The following is an 18,805-nucleotide window of genomic DNA, read 5'->3' on the forward strand; positions in this document are numbered from 1 at the left end:
GTAAGTGTTCTACTGTCGCGGCTGCCGTAGCTGATGGAGTTGGAATGGCTTCCACCCACCCGGAATGGCTGTCCACAATCACCAGGATCATCTTGCCTTCCACTGGGCGTGCATAGTCGACATGGATGCGAGTCCATGGCTGCATTGTGGCTGGCCAGCTCAAAGGTTCCTTAGATACAGGCATTGCTGCTGCTTGTTGACAAACACTGCATTCATGCAAGAGTTGTTCCACCTCCGACCCTATGCCAGGCCACCACATGAGAGTCCCTGCCAGAGCTTTTGTAGAGTTGATTCCGAGATGTGTGTCATGTAGTTCTAGCAGGAACGCCCTCCTTGCTTGCTGAGGAATCACTACACGATCACCGCGGCAGATCAGTCCATTGTCCACTGCGAGTTCATGTCGTAGCCGCCAGAAAGGTTGCAACTTGCGATCTTTAACCTTCCTTGGCCATCCTTGTTGAATTGGTGGCGAACTTCCATTAACACAGGGTCTTTTTGAGTCAGCTCCTCAAGTTGCTGACGTGACAGTGGGCTGCTGTCCAGAAGACTTGTTGACAGTACTTGCTCACTCTGGGAGTTTGTGTCTTCCGCTTCTTCTGCAGGAAGCCTACTGAGGGCATCGGCATTTCCATTCTGCTGTCCCGGTTTATATTTAATGGTGTACTGATGCGCTCCCAGGATAAGACCCCATCTCTGGATTCTGGCTGCTGCCACCGCAGGTACTGCCTTGGTTTCTTTAAATAATCCCACCAATGGCTCATGATCTGTTTTCAGAACAAACGAGCGACCTAGCAGGTAGTCCCTGAACTTCGTGACTGCAAAAACAAGTGCCAAGGCTTCCCGTTCAAGTTGAGAGTAGTTTCTTTCTGCGTTCGTGAGTGTTCTTGAACGAAACGCAATGGGCCGTTCCACCCCATCGATGACGTGTGAAAGTACTGCTCCAACCCCTTCAGGTGATGCGTCACATTCCAAGATGACTTGCTTGTTTGGGTCATAGCGGACCAGTAGGTTTGAACTTTGCAGTGCTTGCTTGGTCGCCCTGAATGCAGCCATTTCTTCTTGGCCCCATTTCCATTTTGAGTCTTTCCTCAAAAGCTTATGGAGTGGAGAAAGCACAGTGGACATATTTGGTAAGAAACTCCGATAGTAAGATATGAGGCCCAAAAATGAATAAAGTTCCTGGACGCTGCATGGCTCAGGTGCCTTCATGACTGCCTCCATTTTCTTTTCACAGGGATGCAGACCTTCCCTGTCAATTCGGTGTCCCAGGTAGTTCACTCCTTCTTCACCAAAAATGCATTTCTCCTCCCTGAGCTTAATACCATTGTCACGGAGAGCTGACAACACCTTCCGTAGGGTTGTGCCAAACTCATGCTGGCGTTCAGCCACCAAAATGTCATCCAGGAACACCTGAGTGCCTGGAATGTCTTTGAGCACTGCCTCCATTTTCCTCTGAAAAATTGCAGGTGCTGATGCTATTCCATAAGGCAAACGGTTGTACGAAAACAGTCCCTTGTGAGTATTTAGCACTGCTGCCTTCTTCGACTCATCTAAAGGCACATGGCAGTATGCTTCCCGTAAGTCCAGTTTCGTGAACCAATAGCCATCTTTCAAATTGGCGAACATGTCCTCCACCTTAGGCAGTGGGTACTGGTCTACTTCGCATGCTGTGTTCAAAGTGACCTTGAAGTCACCACACAACCTCAAACTGCCCTTTGAGCACTGGTACCACTGGGGTGGCCCACTCACTATGGGCGACCGGTGATAGGATACCTTCTTCACACAGCCGGTCCAACTCCCTAGCCACTTTGTCACGTATGGCATAAGGTAGAGAGCGTGCTTTGAAGAATTTTGGGTTTACCTCCTTCTTCAAGTTGATGTGCGCTGGTGGCCCCTTCATCAACCCCGTACCAGGTTGGAACAAGTCGCTGAATTCCCTCTTCAGCTTTGTTACTGTTTCCTGAACGGAACCGTCCACCTGCACAAAGGTGACACTGTTTGGTCCAAGAATGTTCAGTTTCTGGATGATGTCGCGACTACAGAGGGATGGACTGGAACACTTTGTCACATACAGCTCCCCTTCCGTTTCACCGGTTGGGTTGTTCACCACCAGCTTCAAAACTCCCAGTAGAGGCAGTTTCCCAGTGTAACAATATAGAGTTTTATCTGTTGGCTCCAACTTCGGCCAGAAATGTGCCCTACGCCTGTAGGTCTCTTCTGCAATCACGCACACAGGGGATCCGGTGTCCACTTGCATCTGGAGCTCTACTCCACCCCAGTTGAGTGTGGTAGTGTATGCGGTGCTACGCACGTCCTTCTGACTCTGAACTGTGGACAGGTAGAAGCTTTCGGGTTCTTCTTCAAGCATCATGTTCGACTGAAACTTGCCTTGATGGCCAGGAGTCTTGTTCCCGAAGCACTGGCTCGCTAAGTGTCCTCGTTTGTTGCACTTAAAACACGTTGTGTTCTTGTGCGGGCATTCCGGCGGTGAATGACTTTTCTCGCCACAACGAATGCACGAGGGCTTCTTGCCTGGTGGCCGGCTGGCTTTCTGGTTGCCGTGACGTTTCTTCTGCTCCAAAGCATTCACGCCGGTTGCCGCCGTTGCGGCTGGCGTGTCACTTGATCCCGGCAGGCGACTTGCATTTGAGATGGCCAACTCCGCGGCCAGGGTGGTGTCCAGCGCGTCTTTCAAGGTCAAACTACGTGGTTTAGCAAGCAGTAGCCGCTGTACCCCCTTTACATGCAGTCCGATGACGAAACGGTCACGAATCCGAACCCACAGTGGTCGGCAATCTTTCGCAGTTCCGCTAGGTAGTCGGCCACACTTTCTCCGCTGTTTTGCACCCGGGTCTGGAATCTGAAAGTTTCGTAGATCTCCGATGGCTCGGGACTGAGGTGTTGCGTCAGGACACGGATGATGGTATCGTACGTTTCATCCTTCGGCTTGCTCGGTGCCAACAAGCTCCGCAGACGAGCGTAGGTCTCGGGGTTCAGGACGGAGATTAGGATCGACTTTTTTTTCGAATCCGAAGTCACGTCGTTGGCTTCGAAGAATGCCTCTAACCTTTCGACATAATTGATCCAAGATTCTGAAGTTGCATCGAACGGCAATGGCGCCGCGATCAATGGTTGTGCCTGAGCAATTGTTCGAAATCACCCTCTCCGCGCTCAGTCCCCACCTTGTTTCGAGCTGCAGTTTGCTCCCGGTAGTGCTCGTTGCTTTGGCCAAATGCTTGGAGTCTATCCCATCCTCGTCGCCAGTTTTGTTATGTTGTAACAAACATTTATTGACTGTAAGCCGCACGCATGGCGGATACGCGGGAAGAATAATAGGACACACCCTTGACGAAGGCGTGCGCAGTCCCACACTCAGGGTTGCCAGCGGATTATGTCCATTCACGTCAACATTGACGCCAGCCCTAGCAAAAATTCTAATAGAAAAACTAATAGCCTACTAGGTTATGGGCACTAATACATGTATTAGACTAATACAGTATAAGACTAATAGCCTGTACAAGTCTTATTGGACAACACTAATAGGACAAGACCAATAGCCTGTATTAGGCTCATAGGCATAAACTAATAGCCTGTATTAGGCTCATAGGCATAAACTAATAGCCTGTATTAGGCTCATAGGCATAAACTAATAGCCTGTATTAGGCTCATAGGAATAAACTAATAGCCTGTATTACGCTCATAGGCATAACCTAATAGTCCGTATTAGGCTTATAGGCATATACTAATAGCCTGTATTAGGCTTATAGGCATAAGCTAATAGCCTGTATTAGGCTTATAGGCATAAGCTAATAGCCTGTATTAGGCTAATACGCATAAACTAATAGCCTCTATTAGATCAATATGTGCCTGCACAGGCAGCGAGCAGGCTTTGCTCATAGCATGCGGCAGCGGCATGCATGTCACTGCATATGACACAAAGGCAGTTGTCAAACACAAACACACTTTATTTAAATCGTCAAGTGAGGTGAGCCCTCTACAGTTAACCTTCCTCATTTGGCTGCTGAGGTGGTGGTGTTAGCTGCTGAGTTGGTGGCGTCGGTACCTTCATGATGTCCGCAATTTTTACCGCGAGGTCAACCTCCTTAAATGGATACTTCTGGCGAGGAGTGGCTGAAGAAATCTAGAACCAAACACATAAGTAAATCACTTTTTTAAGCTCACAAACACAGAACACAGGCACTGTGTTCCTTCTGTCCGTCCACGTCAAGTGCGCACTGTTTTTGCCTTGTTATGTTCAACGAACTAGCTCAAGATGCGTTATTCCAGAAAACATGAAACAAATAAGACACTAAATCGGAAACTAATATTCAAATAGCTGCAGTAACAGGCAACCATCTGTCGCAATAAAAACTACAGAGGCAGAGCTTCATCCATTAACAACATGGCTGACACATGCTACAATTTCTCATTTGCTGACATCAGACAACAGCAAAAAATTTAACACCAGTGGAATTTTATTCTGCTTCTTTCCCGCAGCTTAAATTAAAGAAGATAAGACTGCGCAGCTGTCAATGTTTAATTTTAGCAGCAGCAACAGTGCCCTATAAAGGGGACTGTTGCTGCTCAGCTTCAGGTTTCAGAGGGCGTGCTATGTCAGCTTTCAGGTTTGGGAACTTGACATATAATTGAGGATGCCGAGGATCATGCATAGTAAAATATGGAGAAAAAAATTATATTAAACGTAAACGAAATAAAGCAGCAGATATTTGAAAATGCACTAACAAATAACTATGAGTGTTTTCATCATTTCTAACAAAATGTGACATGCTACTGCATGCTGTGCAGGTCACATAATAGAAGAACAGATAAACAACTTACATTACTGGGCACGGTAAAAGGCAACAGAGTAATTATCAAAAGAGAAATCGAAAGTGCATGCAAAGTGGATGATCTCAATGAAGTGCCCAACATGATAACAATTGTATCACAAACCTGCTTTGAAGATCTTGCGCAGCCTCACAACTTCTTGCCGAAGACAATCTCCTCCCTTTCATGCTTCAGGAGGAAACAAAAGGTCCAGCTGTTTTTTCCTAAACTGTGCCTCGGTATCCTTCACACGAGATTTTGGCACTTGTTTTTGTCTTTTGTGCTGGTACAGACAAAAAAATAATAATTTGGTGAAAACTAGAAACCACAGAAATGTATGTATGCATGCACAGATATGGTACGTTGCACTTGTCTACTGGTTGAACAGCTGACAGCAACTCAAGCTGGCCTCGGCTACAGCCTTAAACTTTGCAAGAACTACGGTGCCAACTCCGTGCAATTCTTCTGTTGGCTATGTATACCAGCGCCAACAAATTTGGCCGCATATAGAGATGTTGCATGTGTAGTTATTATCTGAAATGCAGTAGATACCTTCGGTCTGGCTGGCTACTTGTCTCTACACTGACTGTACCTGCATGCAAACTGGTGCATGTGCCTCAGTAAACAGACTCACTTGCAGATGGTTATGAAATAGCTAAAGTAGGGAAACCATTCATGCTTTCAAGTAGGCAAAACAAACAAACAAAGCAATGACAAAAACAGGATTTAATTTTTGATGATCCTGTAATGATATGCGAGCTCCTCCCGACAGTTGCTTGGGGCTATGCAGCAGCTTTGCTGTAAGCCTTCACTCATTTCACGGGAACGAGGACACTGAGAACACTGTTAAAGAATGTTCGGCGGCCCATAGATCGGTACACGTGAGGCACAAGTCATACGACCATGCAGGCCATCAGCAAATCGGCGTCGCCCAGCCTTAAGTAATTGAGTAGTGCTAAACAAACATTTGCAAGATTCACCTTTCTGTAGGATTCCCCATTCGCTGCGGTGTCGCCTTCTAAACTGCTGTCCATAGGCATTTGGGGCAGGAAAATCTCTTGCTCGAGCTTTCCGCGGAAGCATCAGCCTCCTCTTTGGTTACTGAAAACAGGTACACGCGATGTGCATATATCGATTGTCCCTGAAATTGCACCATCAAACAATGAACAACAAAAGCATACTCACCAAACAACTTCATAATCTGGGCTCTGAAATATCCGCTGTTTTTGTCATCCCAGCGTACACTGTACCATTGTTTGTTGTCGAAGTCTTTGATACTATACAGAGAGAATCTCTTCATTCTTTCTTCGTGCAGACAACCTTCACGCCGTCGTCCTTGAAGCGCACATAAGCGTACATTGTGCAGGTTTTACACGTGGTGATATAACTGCGCTGTCAAACTTCGCTTGCCGTAGACCGCAGAGAAAGAAACGTTGGGCCCAGCGGCGGAAGGCCCAGCGGCGAAACACACGTGTTAAAGCTGATGGCGGTGACGATGCTGATGGGGTGGGAAGTGAGTTTGCGCCTAGAAATCCTAATTTAGTTTGCACCATTTGGACATTTCTAAAATCCTCACAAATCCCATTACGGAGGAAAAATTCACTGAATCTGCGCGGGAATAAAAGTAATCACAAAAGTATGAGCTCTTTGCGCAAGTTTATGCTTTTGGCATGACACCAGCGGTAAGTACGTTTCATTCACACTCCAAACCAAATACGCGTTTGCGTGCCTGTGTAATTTGTTGTTCAATTTTTCCGATGTTAAAATTTTTTCTCGCTTTTTTTTTGCTTTCTTATACTGTATGAGTAGTTAATAAAATACGCCGTCTATATGGGACAGTAGGATCGCCATCGCCATAGAGGGAAAAAGCAAGAAAACAAACAAGCAAACGTTGTTCTTTTAGTCGCGGTCTCAGTCAAATTGAATCAGTCGAGTCCTGACTTGGTTTTTCATTTTTCGGATATGGTGCAGTGATAAAAGGCACTTAGGCGCTATCCGTCATGATGGCGGAACGTCTGAAACTGCAGAGCGAAGGAAACGTTATTTGGAGCCGGAGGCGGCTTATTTATTATCACGTACTACATCTTCGAGGTACCAGGATAACCGCCAGTGCACCAAGCCACCTTCGCACAGGTAGTCGCCTCTTGTCAACTGTGCTGCCGCAAGTGCAAATACCGGCGTGAGTGACTCGCCCCGTGAAGCTTCTGACAACGATGCAAGCGACCAAAGTGGAAGTGCAAGTGATCGTGCAGAAAGCTGCGGCGTCGCTAGCAATCTGTCTGACAGTGAATCTAGTGGTTCCGCTGAAGATTGCAGCGATACATATAGGTGCGAAGGTGATGCTGGTGAATTTTGTCTCATCTTCTCTGGCGAACGCCTTCCCAACTCGGACATGACTGTTAGAGATGCCATGCTTACGCTGATGGCGTACACTGTGTCAGTAGCACTGAACTGGACAGGAATGGAGAAGCTTGTGGGAATAATTAACCTTTTCCTGGGCAAGCCCGTCCTTCCTACTTCGAGTTACATGCTAAGGAAAGCGTGCAGGCAGTGGATGGATGACCTTGTCAAGCGTCACTATTTTTTGTCAAGCATGCGAAGCTGTGATATCGAATCCTCGTCAGAAGGTGTTTTCATGCCCACATTGTACCACCGAAATCTCTGGTCAAAATTTGTTGTTACATTGAACCTCAAGAAACAAATTGAAGTCATGCTTTTGGACAAAGCAGTGTCATAGGGCTTAATGGACACGTTGAAGAGAAGGCAACCTGAAACTCATGATGGCATTGTGAAAGGAATCAGTGATGGTCGCATTTACAAGGAACAAGGATCAAAACCTTAAGTCTGGCCAATATGGGCAACAAGGCTATTATGAAAATTGTGCAGATCACAATAGCTCTGTGATGTTAATTCCAAAATGTGAGGCACATATTAATAGATGCCGTACTCTTTTCTTTCGTGAAACATATACTTTATGCACAGCGCGAGAAAATCTTCTTCAGAATCAGAATGATGCATGCCTGACATGCGCCACCATAAACATGTTAGTAACCCAGAGGTCATCCTTATGTCACAAATTTTGTGGTTTAACATTTACTTGATGCCCTAGCTTGTTTAAGAGAATAACCATATTTCTATTAGCCTAATATAGGTGCAGGACAAAAGCCCGTACGATCTACCTATTAGGCTAATATCAATTTCAACAAGTCATATATAACATACCAATACAAACTAATAAGGCTAATAGATGAACCAATTGAGTCATCAATTTTGCAGTTGAACACTTACATACAAATATCCAGCTTGTTAAACCAAATACCCATATTTCTATTAGCCGAATAGGTGCCAGACCAAAACTTATACGAGACCTATTAGACTAATACAAGTCTTATACAGCTCACTAATAGAAACTAATAGGGCTAATAGGAGAATGTATTAGACTAATACATCCATCTATTAGGCTAATAAAAATTTTTATAAGACCAATACATCTAATAGAAAAACTTATTAGACTAATACAAGCTTCTATTAGAATTTTTGCTAGGGAGTCGCCACACTCGCGGACAACGTCGGCGATTGAATCCACTTCATGCTGCGGCGGGGGTAAAAGCTTTCGCAGTTCCTCCCGCACGATCACTTGAATCGTTTCACGCAGGTCATCGGAGCAGAATGATTGAACTTCTGCGTGAGCTGGCGTCGAGCGGCGATTGAATTGTCGGGTGCGCATCTCCAGCGTCTTTTCAATCGTCGTCGCTTCGGAGATGAATTCCTGGACAGTACTCGGTGGGTTCCGCATCAGACCAGCGAGCAGCTCCTGTTTTACTCCTCGCATGAGGAAGCGAACTTTCTTGTCTTCCGGCATTTCGGGGTCGGCGTGGCGGAAGAGTCTGGTCATCTCTTCTGTGAAAAGCACCACGTTTTCGTTTGGCAGCTGCGAACGGGTTTCAAGCAGCGCCTCGGCCCTCTCCTTGCGGATGACGCTCGTGAATGTAGCGAGGAACCTGGTGCGAAATGTGTCCCACATTGTCAGGGTTCGCTCTTGGTTCTCAAACCAGGTGTGAGCGGCGTCTTGCAAGGCGAAGTAGACATGCCGTAGCTTGTCTTCGCTGGCCCAGTCATTGTAAACGGCGACTCGGTCGTAGGCTTCGAGCCAGCTTTCCGGGTCTTCGAATGGCGATCCGCGGAAGGTTGGCGGTTCCTTGGGCGTCCGGAGAAGAATCGGTGCGGGCAGCACAGCGTCTGTCATCGTCGCTGTGGTCGAGGTCAGGGTGTTTGTTTGCCTGGTCTTTTCAGGTAGAGGCCCGTGCTCTGGCGGTAGACCTTGTTGCCTGCGGCTTGCTCGCTGCTTGGCCTTGGCGTCGACGTCTTCTTTGCGACTCGGGCTTGGTTCACGGCTTGATGGGGGCGTCCGGAACATGGACGAACAGCACCTCCACCAGATGTCACGTGGTCGTGACGTCGAAGAAGGCAGTAGTCAGCACGTCTGAGATGAAAATGTTTATTCGGCCGAACTTGTGGCCGAGAAACTGAAAGTCAAACTACAGCAATACACTGATAGCGGCGAACAGAGCGTCAACTGTCGATCAACTGACAAGCGGTCAAGTGCGTCGGCTTTTATACAGGTACTATCGAACTTTCCAGCGATATCGCTTGTGGCGGCATTATCTCTCGATAAAGCTGGAACATTCGCGTGCGGTGCGAAATCTTAACAAAACGATCTACTACAATCGAGAAGCTTCTCGAACACTGCTTCGCGGACAGCCTTGAGCGTTGATAACCGTCCTTGCTGGTCAAACCAAAAAAACATCAAAATAAAACAAGAAGTGGGCGTGGCAATACGCTCGAAAACGCCACACGTTGCTCTGCGCTCTTACAGTGTGCCCACTCCTGCGTTGTGAGACATTCGTAACACCAACGGCCAGTGCAACAATGACATCACACGCACTTGTTGATTCAATTATTGAACACATCATATTCTATGTCACATAAGGTGATACTGTCGCCTTTCGCAATCGTTTCAGAATACGGGCCCTGCTGCAATGGGGACCAGTAATGAAATGTACCCTCAATGAATAATGCTCCTCTAGATGCTCTACCCCCATAACAGACTAAACACTATTGCTGTTGTGCCAAGAACACATTGGTGAAATTCACGACGACCTCATTGTGGGAAAAGTGCCCATTATTTGTCGTTATTGTAGGAAATACTAATGGAAGAGGAAAACTGTTCTGGCTGATGATGGCTGACAATAAAATGGGAACTGAGTAAGAGAATGTATGCAGTAAGGGGAAAAAACGTTTCAACATTTACGACCTATTCAGGTGTGGCGATTAGAGCAATTTAATTGGATATTTAGCTTCCTATACCTGCCGGCATGAATAAACTGAGCGAACAAAAAAGTATGTTCTAAGCGGATCATATTAATGAACCATTATTGCTGAAATGAGAGTCCTAAAATTCTAGGGGGCACCTTTGTTCATGTTGAGGTGAAGCCCTAGTTGCATGCATGCTCATATCTTGCATGTAATGTCCAAGACCTGTGCGAGGCATGTAATGAAAAGCGCAGAACAATTGTGAGACAAAACCTTTATTACAGGAAGTCGCCAAGGAAAAGCTGGCCGTATCCCTTGTTTCTACTCAAGTTCAGTGGCCACTTGGTGCCTGCTGTAAGGTGGTAACCAAAATTTTTATTTAGGTGAAAATGAATGGGGCACCAGAGTGATAAAATACAGCGGCTTCTGTGCTGCGTGAAGGTTTGTTCCAAAAGCCTACATATTAGCAACTGAAAGGTGCGTGCCCTACTAGCTTATGTTGCTGGAACAAAGGTACACCATGTTACATGAGGTAACATGCTCAAATTATTGCATTTAATTTTATCTGTTCTGGGTCTTAAGTTTAGCTAGCTGTTTTTGTTGTTATGCTTACCTCTATGGCATGAACATTGTGCTTTGACATTGCGTGTCAATGCAGGAAACCAAGAGTTCTCAAATTGCATACTGTCGCTTAGTGTTGCGACTGGCAGAACAGAGTCCCGAAAGCAGTAGGGGGGGGATGGGGGCAGGGGCAACCACTTGATCAGATTGACACGTGCACTAATTTGGAAGTGGTAACATGGAGAGGTGCAGCTGTCAGTCACTGGGTTGGGTGAGACTGCCGCGTGCTGTTTTACACAAGGCATGGAACATGTTTGACATTTCAAGATGTTGAGTAGAGTAGAGAAAGTGAACACTCACCAATTGTCTCACTAGGTGCATAGTTGTATGCATGCAGAAATAACCGATTACACAAATTAGACTAATGAAAAGGCATCATGTGGCATTGCTAGGTAGCAAAGATACCAATACAAATATGCAGTGATGTGGATTTTTTATGGTGTTTTTCACTGGGAGAACCAGAGTGGTTGCCAAAATCCTGGAGCGAGCACTCGGAATGCACCAAGCAAAAGCTGCCAGTGAAACACGGGAATGCTCCACATGAGATCACGCTGGAAGCTCTTTATGTACCCGATGTACACGTCACATTAACTGGTTCCGGAAACTATTCCTGCTTCCGCTCTGTATGTTTGCGTGGCTACCTTGGCTACCGCTGCAAAGCTCGACTAAGGTTGCTCATGCAATAACCCATGTGACATATGCTGCTTGTTCCATTTCTCCCCGGATCCATGGCTTTATGGCGAAGCAAGCGAGAGTGATCCGGTGCGAGTTGCTCTGTACCGACCAGTGCAATGCATGAGCCCGCTCCCAATGAGCCTCAGAAAAATGGAATTGCCACCATGAAGAAAGAAATCCTGCTCCACATTGATCACTGAAAAACGTTGTTAGGTAGTAGCACATGAATTTTGCCTGGGATGTCACATATTTTAATTATTTTTTTTTTTGAGTTAGGACAAAAAGGGGAGATTAACCTCATACCGAGCATAAGAGCAGCAGTGTTGATTTCAGTCATCATAAACACAAACGTCTTACACATTTGAAGACTTGAGTAGGTAATTTTGTTACATAACAATCTTAATAAATTATGCAGTTTTTCCAGTTATGCATAAACGACTAGTACTGGTACTAACCAGGGGTGTGCGAATATTCCAGACTTCAAATATTCGATTGGAATAGTTTCATATTCGATTCTCAAAGTAGTTTTACTGTTTGAAATATTCGAACGCCACAAAAATTTATAACAAGTATTGAAATCAACGCAAAAATTTACTACCTGTGCTAAATTCCACAAAATTGATGCACAAATATACAGATTGGTTTCAGTTGCTACATTGCCCCCCTCATATGTTCTTTTGCAAATTTTGTGCCAGTATTCAACTGAAGTGGCCCCAGAGCATGGTATTGTGTATGAGGCTGAGCACGTTATCGCAATAGAGTGCCAAAATTATGCTAAACAAAACCACCAAAACAAATGGGGAGCCATTGCAAATTAAGAAGTGTCGAAACAGAAAGAAGCCCAGCATCCTAAGATGAAGCACTTGCAACGAACATTGTGACGATTAGTCGTCATTGCCATTTGAGAAAGCATGCTTAGAAGATTAAACCGCAACGTCATGGTTAACACACCAGCACTAGTGTGTCTATAGTGAGCTGCTTTTTCCTTATGGAGGAATGGTGACATGCACAACGGTGCTTCCTGAGCATACCAAGCAGCTATCCATCCTTCATGACAACATTAAATGACTGCATATGTTGTACTGTCAGGCAATGTCTTGTACAATGCATCTTATATATTATTTGCTGTACAACCTACTTTTTCATGCCTGGTTGATGAAAACAAATTTTTTTTTTGCAAAAGTGAATAGTTGTGCTATTCGTATTCAGGAATATTAGAAAAATACTTGACTTGTTTCGCACTTGATTTCGTTATTTGAATTTGCTTCCAAGTTGAGAATTTGGTATTTGCACAGCCCTAGTACTAACGTTTAGCATAGGTCAACATAACACAGTTGCAGTAATATGTGCAGACAAATATTACATCAATAAATAAACAGGTAGGAGAGGCAATGATGTCCAAATGTATGGAAGTTCGCTTAACTGAAACCAAACTTAACGTGAGTGAATTTTGAATTGATAAGTTGCACACATTTGAGTCAATTGACACCTTGCAAACTAGTGAGTGCCCCTAGCATACACTTTGAAAACACCTGTAAGTTGGCTTTCCCACAGAGGACCTCTCTTCCGAGACCGCTTTTCTAGCTGTAAGCATGTTCACACCTCCACATTGTGGCGAAGATGCTCAAAACACCCTGCAGGAGTGTTGCGCCTCATTGTAAGTTCCCCCATGTACTAAGAAGAGAAAGGGAGGAACGAAAGGCAGGGATTAGTGGTGAATGGAAAAAAATTGTTTTTTGGCTGCTAGTCTGTGGTCGGGGCTATCCTCGTGAAAAGCGTACTTGCTTGCGCATGCTCAGTAGCTATTTTGCAAGCTGTCATTTCTTTTATAGCAGGCCGATCATTACATAAGTTGATAATTTGGTAGTCTCATCCCATAATTTGAGCATGGCCTTTCAAGAAACTGTGTGTGTTTTATGAAAATTACTGCTGGGGTGTTCCTGCTGATGTAAGAATAAGTAAATGCACTGCAGTCTCCCAATTAGACAATTTTATTTTGTGAACAGTGTAATTTTATGCACTGATGTATGAATATTATCACACAAGTTTTAATCTAATTGCTTTCCTGTTTAATGCAGAAAGTTTTATCATTTTCCATCTAATTCCCTGTTGTGTACCTAAGGCATGTTAAATGGGGATACATGGTTGGAAAATATAATTCTTTCATTTCATTTAATTTCTTCACTGGTAAAAAATTTTCTTGACAGTTCAGCATACAGTAGAATCCTGGTTATCCGAATTTCAAGGGGGCGCGAAAATATTCGCATCTCCCGAAATTTCGTATTACCGAAAACTAGAAAATTCGTTTTCAAACCGTGATATATGCACGAAAAAATTTATTTCCATAGAAAGAACTCTCGTACGTCTTTCTGGGACACATGCAAACAGAGCAATAAGGGATGGCGCAGCTGCTGCTGCGAACGTGCGCATCAAAGCTTCGCTTGAGTCCAACTGAAGACTAAGTGCTGAAGTCCGCTCCACCGTAGTCATAAGCAAACAAGAGGAACGCCAAAACGCTTAGTGCCTTTTAAATGCGAAGCATTTCTTAGCGAACCACTGGCACTTTGAGCATTTCTTTCAATATATATATATATATATATATATACACAGTAGAACCTTGTTGATACGTTTCCGAAAAAAACGTGGAAAATAAACGTATGATCCGGGAAAACGTACGACCCGAATCCAGTAAAAATTGAGGCGGACAAGCTCATATTGAGGTGCATGGGCAAAAAATATTTATTTCTCAAAAAACATCGAGGGACTGTTCGATTTTCAAACCCCTGGCACCTCGCTGGCAACCAGAGGTCAGCCAGCTAGTTCTGCTCCTGACTGGAAATAACGTCGTGGTCACGTGTGTTGAAATCCCGAGACAACCCGAATATTGCAAAATCGAACTCTGGGACAAGCAGCGTAAACGTATAGAAATGCTACCGCCGTGTCAGCAGACGAAACTTTGCGCCGCATGAGCGTCGGTTTTTCTGCATTGCCGCTTGGAAATATGAGGCTAGGTTTGCCGAAGAACGGAAGTGATATTCTCGAGCCTATATGCATTTGGCATACGATCACGTACGTTCGCCAGATCACGCGCGACTCGCCCCGTCCAAGAAGAAAATTGCCGCCCCACTAAAGGCTTAACAAGCTCAACTCTGCGCAGTGCACGTAACAATCGCGGTACAACACGATTTGCGAAATCTCGCGAAAGTGATAAGCGTCCCGAAAGCGACAGCTGCTCGCGGCTATCGCATACTACGTCGCACACTCGCGCTGATCAGTTTGCGCTCTGTCTTAACTTGAGAATGCGCTGGTATGTTCGCCGCCACTCGTAATCGCACCATCTCGCACGGCGGAACAGGCTTTAAAAGAAAACGCTCTGTGTAATGGCAACCGAAGGTGAAGTCCCCAAGCGCCCGCATTGCGATCCGTGGAGTCCTCACAAAGATGGCGGTGAGCGCGCATCGTCTCGCCTGATCACCACAAAACTCCCAGATATCTTCCAGAAAAATTTTTTTCTGGCAGCTTCTGACGACCCGCTGGTGGGCAGAATTGTCCAGCCAGAGAAAAACGAATGCGCCGCGCCATGGGTGGAGCGACCCGAAAATGAACGCGCTCCGAGAGAAAGGCGTAGGGGAAATTGTCAGCCATATTCACTGGGCACAGTGGCGGTGTTGCTATGGTTACGTGTCGCGGCGTGCTGTGCAGTGGGGCGGCGATGCGGCGACGGCATCTGCGTTTCCGTAGGTCTTGTACCGAACCGTGGTGGACTGGAGGAGCGACAGCCTCCATTCTTTGGGCCGCATTGTTAGTTCCCCCGGCTGTTGTTCCCATGTAACACAAAAGAAGCTATTTGCCGTCTAAAAGACGTCTTGAACGGCTACCAAAAAGGGCTAATAGACGTCTTGGTCAAGACATTCCCCTTGCCGTAGACGTCTTTTCGACGTCTGATAGCTGTGCTAATGTCCCGCTAGTTGACGTCTTTAAAAGACGTTTTGACAAGACCAAGTTCAGGCGTTTTCTAGACGTTTTTGTTTTTTCGGCGTTTTCGAAATTTTGGACTTTCGAAATATAAAATAAACTATTATAACTGTCTTTGCAGCATGTTTGGTCGGCAGCCTGACGGCTACCATAGGAAGACAGAGATTGAACGGACCGAAAGAGCTCCCGCGAGAGCACTTTCCTGTTTTTTCTCCCACTTCTTATGTCAGTCGTCGAGCAAGTGACCAAACAATCAAGCAAGATCACTAACATACCTACATACCTGTTCACCCACGCATGTCCTCACTGTTGCATATATAAATGTTCGACGCTGAGTTTACTCGCGTTTATTGCGGACCGAATCAAGTTGTTGCGGTCACTCATATATGCCGCGTGAATTATTGGTTACTTCAGCACACCATACATATCCAATTTTCATATAAAAGACATCGGTTTATAATAAATTTGAACACGTAGGCAGGGGATCAACACGTATACCGTACTACATAAATGACGTTTAGCGGATGGTGCGCAAATAAATAATCGTGCTTCTCAGCAACAATAAATTATCCCATGATGTTGTCAAATCGGCTTTATTAATGAATAAAGCACAACCAAATGTGGCACAAAACACGTCGGAAGGTGACCGCACAAGGTGAAGCTGAGTGGCACGGCAGCAACGTAAATAAAATTCTGCATGAATGCACTCCAAGTCTCGTCAAAGAAACTGCACTGGCTTCCGCATTAGCTGGCGTGGTCTCAGGCCCAATATCTTGCACAAACAGCAGTGAAGAAAAGCTGCATACAGAGAAAGCAAGTAAGCTACGCAGGATTTACAACAAATAATCAGATCATCAAGTCACTCTAAAGAAGCATTTCCAATTACAGATATGATAAAATGCTGTCATGTATTAAGAAACGACAATCAATCATAACCACACATACAGGCGAGGCGCCTATACGGTAGAAGCTTTGCACTTTGTCAGCGACAGGCCGGCATAGTTGTAAGCATGCTTGCTTAAACTATGTCGGCCTGTCACTAGCGTGCGTGCGTGGAGCCACGAGCTGTAACGCGCAAAACATAATTACTAAAAATAGGGCGAGTCGCACCGGCGCGTATAGTTTCGCGTTCGACCACGCGTTTCAACCTAGCAAAGAACTGTTCACATTTTAATCACAATTCTAAAACCTTTCAGTAAAAATGACGAAAAGTCAGGTGCACTTACCAAAAAAGCACTCTATCCGAACGTGCACACGTTCTTAGCTGTTTGTCTGGCTGCAACGAAGGTGGTGAGCAGAACAATCGCTTCTTGAAACGAACGTACCGACGAACGTACTGTCGCAAACACACAGTAAAGCTTGTTTCACCAAACACTGATGGAAAATATGCGACAGACAGTATGATCACCGTTGCTTGATGCCAAACAGCCCGTAATCCATTCATCCGTTCACAAACAAAAGCTGACAACGCTACACAAAACGCAAATGACCGCCGGCCGTCGCCTAGCTCTGCTGCCGATAGAGCCGCTGCGAACTGGCGCCTGGCGGCTGGCGCAAACTAGTGGAGGAAGAGGGGAAAGGGGGAGGAAGGAACAAGTATTCTGAAACAAGCCTCACCCTTCACTTGACCGAGCTGAGCACAGCGTCACCATTCAACAGAAAAGACACAACGATTTTCACTAAGTGATCCCGCCTATTGCTCAATATTTAGTGAACATTCCTGCCAATAGGTGTGTCTGCCATCGACATTGAGTCAAGGTGGAGCGCCGAGTGAAAAGATGTTCTTGAATGCAGGGGTAAACCACTGATCTCCATTAGGAGCATGCGCTGGCATGTGCGCTTCGACAACACCCGCTTCGAGCCTCCGACTGCGCAGCATCAGTAGCATGCTTGCCTGGCTTGCCTGCGTTTGCTTCTGTTGTCGTTCGCTGTTGCGCGAGCGTTGCGCGGCCTTAGCCGCCTGCTGATAGAAACCCGCGTTACGGAGCGAAACCAATTATTTTCAGGGCTTTGTTTTCTGCGTCTCTTCTTTGACTAAAGCGACAGTCACCGCTCTTTAGACATGCCGTTTTCGCATCTTTGCGCTCGTGGACAGAACATTTGAAGAATCATTTAAATAGTCGTTGCGCGCTCACTTTCCCCCACACTGTCTAAAAATGTCTCAAAGTAGACGTTGTGGACTTCTGTGGCAGAATACACTCTGGCTATGTCGTAGCTGTTGAAAACGGTAATAAACAGTACGCAGGCATATTTGAGAGGCCAGTGCTTTATTTTGCAAAAATGTCTATTCTTGATCTTCTCGTAAGCCAAGACGTCTATAGCCGTCCGTAGCCGTTTCGAGACGTCTTTTAGAGGTTTTGTGTTTCATGGGTTGTAGCCATGGGTTCTGAACAAAAGTGTGTGGAACGAGTGTGCATCTATGTACCGTGCTACGGATGAAGGATTTGCAATGCTCACCAAAATCGTGCCACGTGCTACAGGAAAGACTTTTCTTTTTTTTTAAAGCCGTTTGAAGATTTTGATGGCCAGCGTCGCCACCTGCCTTGGGGTCGGAGTGTAGTTGACAGAGAACGGCGATCGAGCAATTCGGAGAATACACGGAGGGGACGATCGAGCAGTTCGGAAGAGACGCGGAGGGGACGATTGAGCAAAGCAGAGAAAGCGCGAAGGGGGGAAAGGCACTGCGGAAAAGCCGCCGTCGCCGCGCGGTGGCTGTCTGCCACTTCACGCTTCAAAAGTACACGAGAGGGCCCTTTTTGCGTGCCTGAACGGAAGTTTCTGACTACAAAACGTATCATACGACCGCAGTTTTCCGCGGTGCTGAACGTTGCTGCCGAATAATCGTATTTTCCGGGAACGTATTAACCGGAACGCATTGCACACAACTGTATTGGGTTATTTTTAATTTTCACGATTTCGAGCGTAGGAGTCGGGAACGTATCAACGAGGTTCTACTGTATATATATATATATATATATATATATATATATATATATATATATATATGTAGTCGCCTACGTCTGGGTGCTCTCATGATCACCTCCTTAACTTTGTGTAGACCTAAATTGGCATGGGAGGGTAAGAGGATTCGATGAATATGACTGTCGGGTCATGACATGAATAACGTGAAAGTCCTGTCGCGTACGAGGCTGGGCGATGGCCTCATGCTGACCGAAGATGATGACAGATTGATTGACAGCCGCTTTGTAGACTAGGCTACGTCAAATTGGCAGCAGTGAGAACTCGAGCAGCTTCCCGGCATACCGAACCTGTCATGAAGGCTCGGCTCTCACTGCTGCCAATTTGACAGACAACAAGAACATCATCTGGTTCCCGGTATGCATTGGCCGACACGTACACGGAACCATCCTTAATGCCAACGAGTTGGCACACT

General features: G+C 45.7%; 1 protein-coding gene and 1 long non-coding RNA gene across 2 annotated transcripts; both read right to left on the reverse strand.

The window, feature by feature from the left end:
• Positions 1-372: 372 nt before the first annotated feature.
• LOC119383573 (uncharacterized protein K02A2.6-like) lies at positions 373-4,069 on the reverse strand. Its single transcript, XM_037651805.1, has 5 exons — positions 4,006-4,069; positions 2,784-3,092; positions 1,774-2,688; positions 1,245-1,667; positions 373-815 (listed from the first exon to the last, which is right to left on the reverse strand). The coding sequence occupies exons 1-5, from the start codon at positions 4,067-4,069 to the stop codon at positions 373-375; spliced, it is 2,154 nt and encodes a 717-aa protein (XP_037507733.1).
• A 50-nt stretch (positions 4,070-4,119) lies between these two features.
• On the reverse strand, positions 4,120-6,048 carry LOC119388561 (uncharacterized). The gene is made up of 3 exons (XR_005182767.1): positions 5,808-6,048; positions 4,954-5,110; positions 4,120-4,141 (listed from the first exon to the last, which is right to left on the reverse strand). It is a non-coding gene; the product is annotated as an uncharacterized LOC119388561 (long non-coding RNA).
• Between the last annotated feature and the right edge of the window lie 12,757 nt (positions 6,049-18,805).

The sequence above is a fragment of the Rhipicephalus sanguineus genome, chromosome 1 (assembly GCF_013339695.2).
Source record: "Rhipicephalus sanguineus isolate Rsan-2018 chromosome 1, BIME_Rsan_1.4, whole genome shotgun sequence".
Lineage (NCBI taxonomy): Eukaryota > Metazoa > Arthropoda > Arachnida > Ixodida > Ixodidae > Rhipicephalus > Rhipicephalus sanguineus.